General features: G+C 43.3%; 1 protein-coding gene across 1 annotated transcript in view; it reads right to left on the bottom strand.

The window, feature by feature from the left end:
* IL10RB (interleukin 10 receptor subunit beta) overlaps positions 1-14,526 on the bottom strand; it is a 30,442-nt gene extending 15,916 nt beyond the window's left edge. Inside the window, exons 1-5 of the mRNA XM_063099772.1 lie at positions 14,396-14,526; positions 12,713-12,836; positions 8,847-9,004; positions 6,422-6,588; positions 2,870-3,017 (exon numbers count right to left, since the gene is read on the bottom strand). Coding sequence (XP_062955842.1) covers positions 2,870-3,017; positions 6,422-6,588; positions 8,847-9,004; positions 12,713-12,836; positions 14,396-14,444 — 646 coding nt within the window. The 5' untranslated portion in view covers positions 14,445-14,526. The remainder of the gene's footprint in view (positions 1-2,869; positions 3,018-6,421; positions 6,589-8,846; positions 9,005-12,712; positions 12,837-14,395) is intronic.
* Between the last annotated feature and the right edge of the window lie 422 nt (positions 14,527-14,948).

The raw sequence follows: 14,948 nt of genomic DNA, 5'->3' as shown, positions 1-14,948 counted from the left end.
CTCTCATACATTGTTGGTGGGACTGCAAAATGGTGCAGCCTCTATGGAAAATGGTATGAGGTTCCTCAAACAATTGCAGATAGATCTGCCATATGACCCAGCTATCCCACTGCTGGGAATATACTCAGAGGAATGAAAATCATCAAGTCGAAGGTATACCTGTTCCCCAATGTTCATTGCAGTACTCTTTACAATAGCCAAGAGTTGGAACCAGCCCAAATGTCCATCATCGGATGAGTGGATACGGAAAATGTGGTACATGTACACAATGGAATACTACTCAGCTATAAAAACGAATGAAATACTGCCATTTGCAACAACATGGATGGACCTTGAGAGAATTATATTAAGTGAAACGAGTCAGGCACAGAAAGAGAAATATCACATGTTCTCATTTATTGGTGGGAGCTAAAGATTAATATATAAATTCACACACACAAAAAAAAAACCGGCGGGGGGAGAAGATATAACAACCACAATTACTTGAAGTTTATACGACAAGCAAACAGAAAGGACATTGTTGGGGGGGAGGGGGGGGGAGGGAGGAGGGAGGGAGGTTTTGGTAAGGGGCAACAATAATCAACCACAATGTATATCGACAAAATAAAAGTTAAAAAAAAAAAAAAAAGTTCTGGGCTCCGACTCATCCACCCATCCTCCCGTTAATATCTCAGTAGTCTTCTAACTTGGTATGTGTGAGAAACACCAAGAAGGCTCATGAACACACTGATTGCTGGGCCCCACCCCGTCATTTTGTTTTGAGTGATGAGTCCCTGGAGGGCAGCACCTGGGTCTCGTTGTGTCTCTAGTGGGGACATCTTAGCACCTTAGGCAAGAACACACCTGGTTGATGATGATAAGACTCAAGGGATATTTTTGTTACCCTGGAGGGAGAGTCTCAGAAGGGGAAGGAGAAAAGACTCTGCTTTACACAGGATGTGAACCGTGGGAGAATCTACTAACCAACCCCCTCTGCGTAATGTTCTCTAACGTATTTCAGATCCTGACTGTACTGGCGGGCAGCCTACCTTTCTCTGTTTTATCTACAGGGACATGGTGCCTTACTTTACCTATGGAATTCAATCTGAAAATCTGAAATCCAAAATGCTCCAAAATCCAGAAAGTTTTGAGTGCTGACATGATGCTCAAAGGAAATGCTTATTAGAGCATTTTGGATTTTTAGATTAGGGCTGCTAAACGAGTAAGAGTAATGCAAATATTCCCAAAATCAAACTCAAAACACTTCTGGTCCAAAGCATTTAAGATAAGAGATACTCAAGCTGTAGAAAGTTACAGGGAACATAACCTAGGCTTAGACTGATCTGTGTTCTGTTTAGTCCTTGTCATTTGCTAGCTGAGTGGCTTTGGGCAATTTACTTAACCTCACTGAACCTTTATTTTCTAGTCTGTAAAAGGGGAGAAGATCATTATAATACTCATTGAAAACTTGTTATGAGATTTAAATGAAATATGTTAAAAAAAAAAAAAAGAAACCTAAAATGATGTTTGACAAAAGCAGGTTATAATTTTCTTTTGTAAAATGTCTGGATTTTGTCAGCAAATGGGTACTCATTTATATTCACAAACTATTTGAAATACTCTTCTTTTTGATCAAATTGTTTGCCTCATGCCATGGGTCTTAGTCCATTCCTGTTGCTTGTAAAAAAAATACATAGAACAGGGTAATTTATAAGAAAATGAAATTTATTGCTTACAGTTTCAGAGGCTGGGAAGTCCAAAGTCCAGGAACACATTTGGCTAAGGCTTTCCTGGGTGGTGACTTCAGTGATAGCAGGTATCACATTGAGAAATGGCAGAGCAGAGAGAGACTAACCTCTCGTGTGCTATTCGTTGAAAGCCCTCAGAACTACACCCCTGACCGCCATGACTGATCCATTCACTAAGGCATGCTCCCACAATCTAATCACCTCTCCAAAGAGCTCCACCTTTTGATTACCATACATAATAGGACTTTCCACCCTCAACGGTTACAGTGGGAATTAAGCTTCTACTATATGAACTTTGGGGACACAATTCAATCAATCTATACCACCATGTTTCATGACCTGAGTGGGCTTGTGTGTGTGTCCCTCCTTCCACGGTCTGAGTTTGCTGAATATCTCAACAATGTCTTTAAAAATTAAAAAGGTCAGCTGCTTGTATGCAGACATCTGGGCCAAAGATTCTTCTCACTTAGCATGCAGCTGCAATGTACCCACACATAAATACTCAGTGTCCAGGCCAACTGGTATCTTTTCTCTCTCTTTCTCCCCTTCACTTCCTCCCTTTCTGTGTCTTTTAAGAAACACCAAGAGGGGAGACCCTCTGCTAGTACACTGTGGTCCACATCGCATCTAGAGGACTGTGTCAAGGTCCTGGTTCCACATTTTACGAGTGGCCCTGAGATGAGTGGCACTGCGGACAGTGATGAGGTTTCTAAACTTTCCCTTCCCATCACATGTCTGCAGGCTTGGAGACGAGCAGTCTGAGGAGGAAAGATTTCGGGTGTGGGGTGGGTCAGGGCACAAGCTCTGCTGGGTGGTCTTGGGAGGACGGATGAGCCTTGCTTCAGGGAGCCTGAGAGAGCTCGTGGAGGCACCCCCACTCACTGGACAGACAACATTCTCATTGATCCCTGAGGTCTAAGAGTGAATGAGCTGCCTCGGAAGGGGGTGGTCTCTGGTCTCTATCCCAGCATGAAGCTGATCAATCAGGGCTGGGAGACCACATCGAGTGATGTAGATTTCTGAACTGGGTTGGAATTTGAGATGGATGTGAAGATGTCTAAGGGTCTGTGAGTTGCCATCTACAAAGCTATTTACAGTGCCCAGAGGAGGGAGAATTGCAGGGTGTGCATCTCACCACTCACCGTCACTGGTTGTTTGCTCACAGACAGGCTCACTCCATTCCCCTGTTTTGTTCCAATCAAGGAGGAAGGCTTGAACTTGAACACAATAAGTGGTCCATGGCTCCAGGTTTCTGAGGATCTCAGAATCATACTGAGGAGTAATCTGAAACTAGTAATAGAGATAAAAATAAGAATATGCATCAGCAGTGAAGGGCCACCATCCTTTTTTTCTTTTTTCTCCACACTTCCCAGTTATAATCTCTGTTTCAGACTTAAAATAGGAAGGAGCAGGTGGCAGGAGCTCCTTGCAGTTCATTTCAGGGGACCCCGGCATCATTCTAAAGGATGTGGCAAGGATTTACTCTGATGCTGACAAACCATCTGGTTTAAATGACACGCAAACCATCTCACTTCCTTTTTTAAAAAGAAAAACCAGTTTTAAAGATTGAACTATGTCCCAGAGAAATTCATATGTTGGAGTCCTAACCCCTAGTACCTATAAAATGTGACCTTATTTGGAGATAGGGTCTTTACAGAGGTGATCAAGTTAAAATGAGGTTAATAGAGGTTACTATTAATCTAATATGCCTGGTGTCCTTATAAAAAGGAGAAATTTAGACATAGGCACACAGGGATATGCCATGTGACTATGAAGACAGAGATGGGGTAATGGTTTTACAAGCCAACGAATGCCAAAGTTTGCCAGCAACCCAGCAGAAGGCAGGAGAGGAACAGAACACATCCATCCCTGGCACCTTCAAAGGGAACATGGCCCTTTAGACACCTTGAACTTAAACTTTCAGCTTCCAGAACTGTTAGACAATACATTTCTGTTGCTTAAGCCACCCAGTTTGTGGTACGTTGTAATAGCAGCCCTAGCAAATGAATACGCCAGTCATATGCAGTAAGATTCCATGGGGTTTCATTCTAAGTTAAGAGCATGTTTCTGCTTCTGGCTGCTTGGGGTTCTCCTCTGACTCACTTCTCTTGTGCACCTGGGAAGCACCTCAGAGGCCCCACCTCAGCTTGAGGGCACATACCACAGCCTGCCTCTACTCTGGTGGTTGGCATCACGGATGCATCTTAGTTTAATTTGAATGTATGATATCAACACTAATGTTATATTTCTAAATTTGAGAAACCAAAATAGTTCCAGGCAAAGTGAAGAGAATTAAAAGAGTATATGAAGTGAGCACAGACTCTTTTTTTACTTTAGTAGTTGGTCATTTTTCTTTTGGGGTTGGGATTGTTGACAGCTATCTATATTCCTTTATTGTAAGAGAAGCTAAGCTCATTGAGCGCAAGAAGTGGATTATACCCATTGAATGCATGAAGAGTATGGTATAACTTCTAAGAAGTTAATTAAAGAACAAAACACAAAATAAAACAATAAAATCCCTGGCTTTCATTTCTAGAAGTCCAATGCCTCTAAAACCTTCCAATACAATTTTTTTCAAAGATTAGACTCAGAGCCAACCCATAAGCAGCAGGCAGATAAGCTGGGGACAAAGCTACCTATTCAAGTCAGTTTGGTCCTTTTTCTGTCCTTTCACTTCTGGCCAGCTTCTGTTTTTATCTTCTCACTTTCTCCCATCAAGAAGAAACAGAATTTCCAGAAGCCTATCTTGCTATTAGTTTCGGAACCTAATCTGGCATAGTCTCAGGCATACTTGCATTCCAGAAGGCAACTGTATAAACCGGTTTAAGTAGTGGTGACATTGCAGGCACCCGTGAGAAGACAGCGTGGAGCATGAAGCCTCTCCAGCATGTGGTATGTCACACCAAATGCTTCCACATGACCAGGACGACATGAGAAGACAAGTGTAACCAGATATCCACGCTGTGGGCGTATTCTAGATGAGAAGCTAAATATAAAGTGGGCTTTGCATTTCACATGCGGTGCCTTTCACTCAGCCAGGTCACTGTGGAAACAGACCCTTAACTGGAGTCTGCTGCTAACCCGTGGAGGGGAGCAATCAGTCTTATCTCTGTGTCCCAGGACTCAGCAGGAGAAACCTCCATTTGATGAGTGATTATAAAACTAAATATTCCTTCTTGCTTTCCAGGCACACATTTTCAGGGGTCTTGACTATAAGCAAAATCATCTATTCTGTGAAGAGGGCAGATATCCTGCATGCTATGGTTTGAATGTATGTGTCCCCCTCCAAATTCGTATGTTAAAATGTAATTGCCAATGTGATAGTATTAAGAGTTGGAGCCTCTAGGAGGTAATTAGGTCAGGAGGGATTGATGACCTTATCAAAGAGGGGCAAGGGAGGTGCTCACCCCCTTTGCCTTCTGCAACGTGAGGACATAGCAACGAGGTGCCACCTGGGGAGCAGAGAGCCCTTGTCAGACACTGAATCTGCTGGGGCCTTGATCTTAGACTCCCCAGCCTCCAGAACTGTGAGCAGTAAATTCCTCTAGTTTATAAATTACCCAGTCTGCAGTATTTTGTTATAGTGGCACAAATGGATTAAGACACTGAATCATTTAATGGAGCATTTTTTGGGGGAAAAATTTAACTTGAGACTTTTTTTTCAGGCTGTGCAGTGTGTATACATGAATTTAATTACATCATTCCTAAGATAATAAACGTGGGTGATCCCTTCCTCCCGAACTCTTGAGAATTAAGTAATAAAATCAATATTTAATATGGAGGTGATACATATGTATAACTTATATAACATACATGTCAGTTCAGGACGACAAATAGCATTCATCTCAGAAGCACCACGTGTAAGAATAAAACCTGATCAAGGATGAATGAAAATAGCCTTAACATGTCTACATAGGAGAAGGATCCTCAGCATTGACCATATACATTGTTTCAGTCAATGGGACAAATTTATGTTTTTTGTTATGTCATTAAATTCCCCAACACTCCTCTAAAGTAGGTTATTGTCCCTGTTTTATTAATGAAGCAGGTTATTGTGTCCATTTTACAGACATTAGGAAGCTAAGGTCAGGAATGTGACCAGAGCCACACAGTGGCAGGGGAAATATTCCAATCGAGTCCTTAGAGTCCAAGCCCATGTTTTTAAAGGAATTTTCTTCTGAAGAGAGCAACGGGGAAAACCAGGGTCAGAAAGGTACAATGTGATATTGTTCATAAAGTGTCCAGGGGTGGGGCTGCCTTGACCATGGACTTGAGTGATCTGAGTATGTGTGGGTTGAGGCCACGAAAGAGTAGTCATTCAGTTGATCACCTGATTTCCTCACTTCAAGTTTCCCCAGCCCACTGCTGACTCAGCTCTGCCTTCTCCTGCAACTTCCCTTCAGGGAGAAAGAGATCTATCTGCTCACACTGTGCAGACCTCACCCTGAAAAGTCTGCTCTATACATTTCCCCTGGGGGTCTGGGAATCATGAGCCAGAGATACCGATCATCCCCCAGCTGAGAAGCTTCTGGCTTTCCAAAGACCAGGCCTTAGATCCTCTGGACTGTAAGGTGCTGCCACCTTGCAAGACCCTGCCTGGAGAGCTTCCTGGCCTTCTCTCTATCATTGTGGCCTCAGACCAAAACTAAGCATGGGAACCTACATCTGAAATACATGTGATTAGCCATACTTACCTTTTTATCAGTACCATTTTTCCAGTATTGCACATTATACGTCCATGAGTTATAAATATTCCTCATGGTCCATGTTTCGGGTTCGTTGTCAATTTTGGGGGATAAGAAACGCAAATGTAAAGAATTGGCAAGCGCTTCTACTTGCATTCCAGGAGGTCCAATAATGGCTAAGTGCAAGAACAAAAGCAAAATGGCAATCAAAAATCACATCTTAAAAACTTCACTTCAACATGAATTTTTCATAAGTGTGCAGAACAATTAGTGTACTGAAATACACTGCTCTTTAATATACTATTGCTATGACACTGATTAGTATAGTCAAGGAGGATAGTTGAATTTTGTTTCTTAAAAAAAAAAATCTGATGAACTTTGTGTTTATTAATCAAGATTAGTCCATTCATATTTATTGTGATTTCTGATATATTTGAAATTACTCAAACTATATTGGCTTTTTTGTAAAGAATCCTTTTTAAAAATCTTATTTTAGTCTAGTTATTTGGCTTTTTCTCCTTTTCTTCTGCTTTCTGATAGCTTGAATTTTGTTTCCTTTGCTGGGTTGGAAGCTACAAATGGTATTTCTATTACTTTTAGTGGCTACTCTTAAATGTTTAACATATATAATTAACCAAATATATTTTTCCAACAAAGTCTAAAGCTGTTCCCCTCCTGAATGCTCCTTTACTAGATATTCATGTGGCTGGCCCCTTCACTTCATTTGGGTCTCTGTTCAAATGCCACAGCCTCAGAGGCTTATTGCTCTATGTAAGAGAGCACCTCCTATCACTTTCTGTCCTGTTAACATGTTTTAGTTTTTTTGAGAGCCACAGTCACTACCTATCATAAAATATACATCTATTTATTATCTGTCTTTCTCATTAGAATATATGCTTCATGAGGGCAGGGATTTTATCTTGGTTACTATTGTAGCTTCAGCATTAAAAATGTGCATGGCACATAGTAGTTGCTCAATAATAATATTGAATAATTAACAAATGGTTCCAGGTAAATGTGCCATTTAAGTTCTGTCCTGTATTCTTCTCTGACCACTGTTACTTTTGGGGAGCTGCTAATGGGCCTGCTTCCACCATTCAAATCTACTGGTCTGAAAACCAGACAAGATAACTAGTTAGATACTTTTCCAAAGCAGGTATAAATAGGTTCTGTATGACCTCTTAAAGCACTTTCCTATCACTAAAATATATAACTTTGAAGAGGCAAATATCCAACATAGCATAGTAGTTGCTAAGAGCATGGATGCAGGAGCCTGGGTCTGAATCTTTGCTTTGTCACTCATTACCTGTGTGACCTTTCAGTGATCTGCTCAACCATTTTGTACCTCAGTTTCTAAAGGGACCTTCCAGAGATGGGACATAAATAGGATTTGGAACCAGGCAGGACCTGGTAAATCAGTTAGCAATTACAGGAACAGGAACATGTACTATGTTTTGGAAACTTGACTATTGTTAGATTGTAGTTTTGGGTTCATTTTTTTGTTTGTTTTTATAAAGGTACTTTTAGAAAAGATAATATAACTTTGATAATTTCTGATTCCAGAAATAAGAGTTTATTGCCCAAGCTTGGGACAGAATTGGAAGAGGGAATAAGGCATCCTAGCATCCATTCTCTACCAGGGAGGATGTAATTGTGGGAAACCATTGGGGTCCAGAGCAGGGGACTGGTCTAAAGACCCCTCCTCACATAGAAAAAATTCTTTTAGTGCTTCTCTGTCTCCTCCTTGGAGGGCTGTACATGAGTTTTGTTAATGAGGTTCTTTACTCTCTAAATTGCTATTTGGTGGTTTAATTAGTTCCCAATTCCTGATATTCTAAATATGTTCATTTCATGACCTCTGGTGGGTCCCCATGACCCTCCAGATCTAACCTGGGAACATTCTTTTCAATGCTACCAGCCAGCCTGCCCGACCCCATCTGCCATCAGCTGTATCCCTCCCTTCTGTCCTTCCTTCTGAGCAAGCTGGCTATCTGCACCTGGTCTTTCTCAGCTATTTTTTTGGTGGCTGGCCAGTCATGGGGTCTGATGCATCTGGTCCTTCTGTCTCCACATGTGCCTTTATTCTTGTCTATCCTGTCACATTTCCTTAAATCATAACTTCAAACTGACTTCCTCCCAGCAAATTTACCATGTGAATCTTTACAGTTCTTCCCATTAACAGAACTTATTCACACCCTTGAAGCATTAAAGTCATTCAATTTATATTTAATTATTTTATTGATGCTATGCTAACCTTTCCTTAGGCCCCATCAACTTCTTAAGGCCACAGACCTCTTTCTCATCTTCCCTACACTCCTAGTGCAAGGCCATCCACTTTGTGGGCACTCAATTCTTGATGATGGACCAACCAATGTGGAAAAAAACCAAGGCAAGATGATGACATTACAACAAAATGGAAAACAAAATGGCTTACTGTCATCCACAGGACAGAAGGTGATGTTTACCCAGTCTGAATGCTCATCGGCAAATTCAGCCCTGACTCGCAAAATGTGGTCTCCATACTTGGAAAGATTTGAGAAATCACATTCCGTCAAGGCAGTACTCATGCATATATCTTGAAATCCCCTATAACTACACAATCAGAAAGATAAAATCATGAGAGTTCTAACTTCAGTCTCTCTGAGGTTGACTGGTGCTTTATCCCCTCTGCTACCAAAGAGGATAACGGAGGATAATGAGAGAAAAATAAAGTGAATTCTTCATTATCAATTTTGGTGAACAGTATGTATAATTTACAATAGCATTTTCCAAACTGTGCCCCATGGGACCTTAGTGATCCTTGAGACATAAGGCATTTCAAAAATAATCCATCCCATGGTCAAATAATTTGGCGGGAAAACTGGGTTAAACATAAAAACAGGGGTCTTCATAACAGAAATTCTCAGAGATTTTAATATCTTAATAAGCATGTGCTTCTCCAAAAAGGGGTTGAGTATTCAACATACTTGATCAAAGAGCTTCCTTCCCTGATTATGTATTTCTGAAAGCAGGGGACATGATTTGTGAGATATTGATAACCAAAATAAGGCCATTATAATGATTTCAAATAAAATCCTATAAATGACTATTGTTGCAACTACTCTGGAAAAATTATAAAACAGTTTACTGATCTCAGTCAGAACCCTGGCAACCACTGAAGTGAGGGAGGCAGAAGTGTGAGGTGGAAGAAGAGAAGAGAAGACGCTGGGAAACACCTGCTAAATGCAAATAAATGCATCTCCTGCTACTTCACCTGACAACAGTACGAGGAGGTGTCATGACCCCACCTGACTAAGGAAAGCCAGGCTGTCCTCCTGTGAAAAGTGAGGAGGCTGTCTGACTGGTTTGCCAATGAACCCTTCTGTCTAGGTGCCAAAGCCAATTTGGCTGCTCTCAAAAGTGACGATGAAGATGACGGTGATAAAAGTAGTAACAGCCAACATTTACCGAGCACTTAGGGGTCAGGCATGGAGCCTAGGAAACTTGCACAACTCAACTCAGGTCTGTCTGACTTCAGAGCCTATGGTCTCAGGCACCACATGACACCTCACCACATTCTTAGTGATGTCCAGAACAATCTCTAGCAAAAAGGAGGTAGAGATAACTGGGATCATACTATTTTACAATCTGCTTTTTCCACTTAGTATAGCACAAACATTTTGCTAATCAATCAACTTTTCACGGCTGCCTAACATCCATCCCATCATCTGGAAAATCCAGGGATTATTTCATTAGGGGGTTTTCTCACTTGTGGCCATTTCCATCGTTTAAACTAATGCATAGCTTGGCTGACACATGCAGTATTTCAAATGTTATTTTTGCAATAACTTCTCTTTCATTAGGTTATTTTTATTGCACTAACAAGCATTTTTCTCCCTGTTAAATAGGCAATATCACCCATTCCCCATATTTACATCTAATCATTTTGAATGTTTCCATATTAAAATCACCAGTACATTCTCTGAAGTGCCCCCTGTTCTGGCCACCACTGCTCCCATGCACACAGGTAACAGAAGTTTGTGCTATGCAATTGCTCAGGCTAAATTCTAAACAAACCTTATACGGAGCCATATAACAGTGGTCAGATCTTTTGGGATCAAATCTCTTCCCCCAGGACATGTCCAGCATGTGTTTTGTTTTCCCCAGCACATACCATGCTTGGTCTGTAATTCCATGTGGAGGAAACCCAGAACCTAGGCATGGACTCTTGGTTAATAACCATCTCCTGCCCCTACAACTTCATGAAGTCACCGGGATCTCTCATCTAAAAGATGAACACCCAAACAAATGCTTCTAATATGATGGCAAAAAAGCAAGGCACAGAACAATAAGAAATAAGCTATAGGGGAAAGAGACAGAAGGAAGTTAATTTTCCATAATGAAATCTCTATGGCTATCCAGACTGCACGGAGAATACACAGAGATGTAATGATAAAACCAATCAGTACTAGAGAATGCACCTCAGAAAAAAATGAGTTGTAGAATAACCCTTCTTAAATCCTTGGGACAACTGATAAAACCAACTATGGACTATAGATTAGATGAAAGTGCTGTATCAGTGTCAAAGGTCCTGAATTCATAACTGTACTTGTAGCTGTGATATAAAAGATTACCCTTGTGAAATCCTTATGAAATACACACTGGATTATTAAGGGGCAAAGGGCCTGAGGTTTGAGAGACAGAGATGAGGGAGACAGAAAATGTGGCAAACATTAAAAATTAGTGAATCTGGATGCAGGCTATCTGGAAGCTCTTTGTTCTATACTTGAAAATTTGAAATGTTCCATTAGTTTGGAATTATTTTGAACTAAAAAGTTAAAAAGAAACCCCAACATGTAGGACCATCTTAGTCATCTTTCCACTTCTTTGTCTTAGCAGGCCATAGGTATGTTTGTAAAATGACAGATGGACGGGAAAGAGTGTAGGATTAATGGGATCCGAGGCTGAATTTCCACCTAACTCACTAAGGACTTGCCTATTTTTCTGGTTTCTGAGTCACAAGAAGGCAGGTCTTTAGCCTCCTGCTATTTGCACCCAGCATAAAGGTATGTCACTTGCAGTCCAGCCTGTGGCGTATGATGACAGGCTGCCAAGGGAGGGCTGGCATGGATTTCTTTCACCAGGCACAGGGAAATACTGAAAGGCAGGACAGGTACAGGGAGTTCAGACCATCGCTGAGATCATCGTCTAGCATGACATTCACCCTTCCTTCATAGCCTCTACTGTTGTCAGAGAACAGAGCTTTTGACAGCCAGTAGCTATCTTACTTTCAATTTTAGGATACAGACAGAATAACTGAGTGCCCACTATACAAATCACTTGTACCCCAACACATTGAGGCATGCTGTTATAACTCACTGGAGGCGGGTAGATGGTACGGTAGCAAGGGCCTTTTTGACTGCTTTGTGTTGCTTGCCTCCCATGGATTTGTCACCCCTTTTCCTCTGGGTGACAGAGCCACCAAAGATTACTCAAAGCCCATCTCTTCTGAGCAGTGAGAATCCTCAAAAAGGGGTTAATGTCCCAGAATCCTCAAGAGCGAGGCATTGCTTCCATTTGGGAAATTAACCACGAATTGGGGTTCTCCTCCTGCATTTATTCTCCAGACCAAGAAGTTACAGGAAGAGACATAGGTTGGGGTTTTGTTAAGTGCAGTTTAACAAGTTTAACAACAGAAGCTGGTAACATTCAGTAAGTCAAGCAAGGTGACCTTCTGTAATGCAATTTGCAACAAAGGCTAGATTTTAGCAAACATTCTCTTCTTACCACAATTTCCCAGGATCTTTATGTATCAATCAATAACTTGTCTGTCTTTGAGCCAGCAACCTCACTGTGTTACAATTCTTATCTTGCAATAGAGACTTAATAGCCTGGGGAAATTTTCCTGTTGTTTGCAAGGTCAATATTTGAAACTGCAAGGCTTTGGAAAACCAGGCCCTGTGAAGTACATTTGCTTTATGAATCCTCTACACTTTGCATACCTCAGTTTCTTGGATAGCTTCCACTTGTACATGGTTGACTTCTAGCAATACTGCTCTAGTAAGTGGAGATGATAGCAGTGGCACTTCTCTCTGAAAACACATCAATTGTGACAAGCAAGCTAGATTCTACATAGTACTAGGCTACCACTGTGGTTGGTTACGTCCACATACACATGATGTCTATATCTACCAGCATCCCTGTGATAAACAGTCAAACCATGAATTCACACAACAAGAAAATGAAAAAAGTAAGAGCTGACCACAGGAATTTCCCCACCATCCTCTGGTGCCTTCCTGCCACTAGTGAGGCCAGACCTACCTTTGGTACTGAGCTGTGAAAGTCAGATTCCCTTTAGAAAAAGCTGGTGACTCCCACCGTAGAATGTTCTTGAAATTAACTGAATTCATTCCGACATTTTCAGGAGGTGGCACCATTCCTAATGCTGTTAAAATAAAGGAAAAAAAATTGCAACGATTTTCCTTCGAAAAGGTTGCCCATGAAAATGACCACGTCCAACACTTGGGTTTCCCCTGTGGCTCCATGTCTTTAAATGCCATATGGGTGAGGGAAAGACACAGAGAGACACGTTAGCTGTGCCGAGGTGTCTGGGTTTTATTTAAAGAGCCACAAGAAGAAATTTCTGGGGGTGGGGGAAGTAAGAGTAAAGTGGGGACAGATAAAGATAACCTGGATTTGGGTGATGGTAGAAAGGTGTGAAGGGCTAGGGTGGGGTAGATGGATCTTAGATTTATTTCCAGAAGTATGAACTCTAGACTTCCTGATACATTTGATTTGGAGATGTCGAGGTTAATGTTCATTTCTGGCTTAAGCTCCTGGGCCCTGATGGGGGTTGGGGCAGGGAACTCAAGGGTTCCATTTTAGCTGCATTAAATTGGAGATGTTGGAGAGATATTCAAGTAGGGATGTCAGAAATATGGCAGGATAAATGAGCCTGTTGGTCACGCAGAGGACAGATTTGGGCTAGAGACAGACATACACAAAAGTAGAGAGAAGAGCATAATAAACCACCCCCTATCACCTAACTAGTGCCAATAGAGAGTCATGGGCCTATAGTCAATATTTAATGCCAGAGTTCTGAAATCCCCTAGAAGGAGAGTGTAGGGGAGGAGAGAAGAGGCCTCGGACATAAACTTAGCTATAGAGAGATCTTGCAGAGGAGGAGGATCCCAAGTAGAAAGAGCCTGGGAGGTAGGAGGAGAACGGGAGGGTGCGGTGTCCCGAAGGCCAGGGCAGAGTTAATCAGAAAGCAAGGTGGGGCCGTCGCGTTGTTTGCACCTAGTCAGTCAATTTAGAGGAGGACAGAAAAGATTTCATTGGATTTAGAACTTAGAAGCCATACAGCTGGGGCGCCGAAGGGCAGAATTCAGATTTCAGGGTGCTGAGGACTGAACCCTGAAAGGAGGTCTGTCTGTGAGGGGAGTAGAGGAACGGAGCGGCCTCTGGGGGAAGTCTTGGGGTCAGGGGAAGGATGTTGGGGTCTCCACTAGACCCGGTGGACTCCGGAGGGTCTAATGACAACCATTAAGGGATGCTCTGGGTCTTTCAGAGAAACTACTTTAGTTAGAACCTAGCGGGGGTCTGCCTGAGGATAGGGAATAAAAAGACGCTGGATGCCCGCCTTTGGCCCAGACTATCTGCAATCTGGGGGCGGGGTGGGGCTCCCTCAGTTACAGGATCGACAGCAACAGCAGTGCCCCGTATCAACAGTCGACTGTGGCCCGGAGGTCCTGGCGGCCCAAGCCAGCACTCAGTCACTTTCGGGGGGCCAGTGGGGTGCGATCAGGGGTCTCCCCCCGGGGCGATCACTGCCCGACGTGTGTAGCAAAGCGCGTCCCGCAAGGCCTCCAGGTTTCCAAGCGCGCCTCGGCCGGCTGCGGGCCCGGGTCCCCGCGCAGGCTGCCTGGCCTGGGGAGGCGCGAGACGCGCGGACAAGCGCGCGCCCCGGAGCCCGCCCGGCGGCCCTCCCCGAAGACCCCTCACCTGAGACCAGGAGGCAGCCGGCCAGCCAGCTGCCGAGGTTCCACTCCATGGCCGCGCAGGGTGCCAGGGAGGGCGCTCTGGGGGCCGCGGCAGCCACTGGCACACGCCCCCAGCCTGCGACCCCGAGCGCCCGCCCGCTTCCGCTTCCGGGAAGCAATGGGGCGGGGCGAGAGGGCTCCGCCCCACCGCTGGCCCCGGCCCCGCCCGGGGACTTCCCGCGCCTGGCGCACCCCGCCCAAGAAGCCAGGGTCACGGCTTGGCAGGTCCCTCAGGTTAAATAGATGCACGGAAACGCCAGTTCGAGGATTAGATCTGGATGGTGGGATTGTGGGTGGTGGTCGTTTTTTGTTTATACTGTTTGGTAGTCCCCAAGTTTTCTCCAGTGAACGGGCATGGCCTTCAAATACCCTCTGCCCGCACAGAAGGTGGGTTAAAAGCATTCTATTGCAAGCGCAGTTTGAGAGGGACTTCTTTACACCCCAACTCCAGCGATAAACAACACAAAACCAAATTATTTATTTCGCAGTAACCAATTGCTTTCAAGGACTGCTGA

This window comes from Cynocephalus volans, chromosome 1, assembly GCF_027409185.1.
Source record: "Cynocephalus volans isolate mCynVol1 chromosome 1, mCynVol1.pri, whole genome shotgun sequence".
In the NCBI taxonomy this organism is placed as follows: domain Eukaryota; kingdom Metazoa; phylum Chordata; class Mammalia; order Dermoptera; family Cynocephalidae; genus Cynocephalus; species Cynocephalus volans.
Note: the sequence above shows the minus strand (reverse complement) of the source record. Positions and strands in the feature narration are given on the sequence as shown.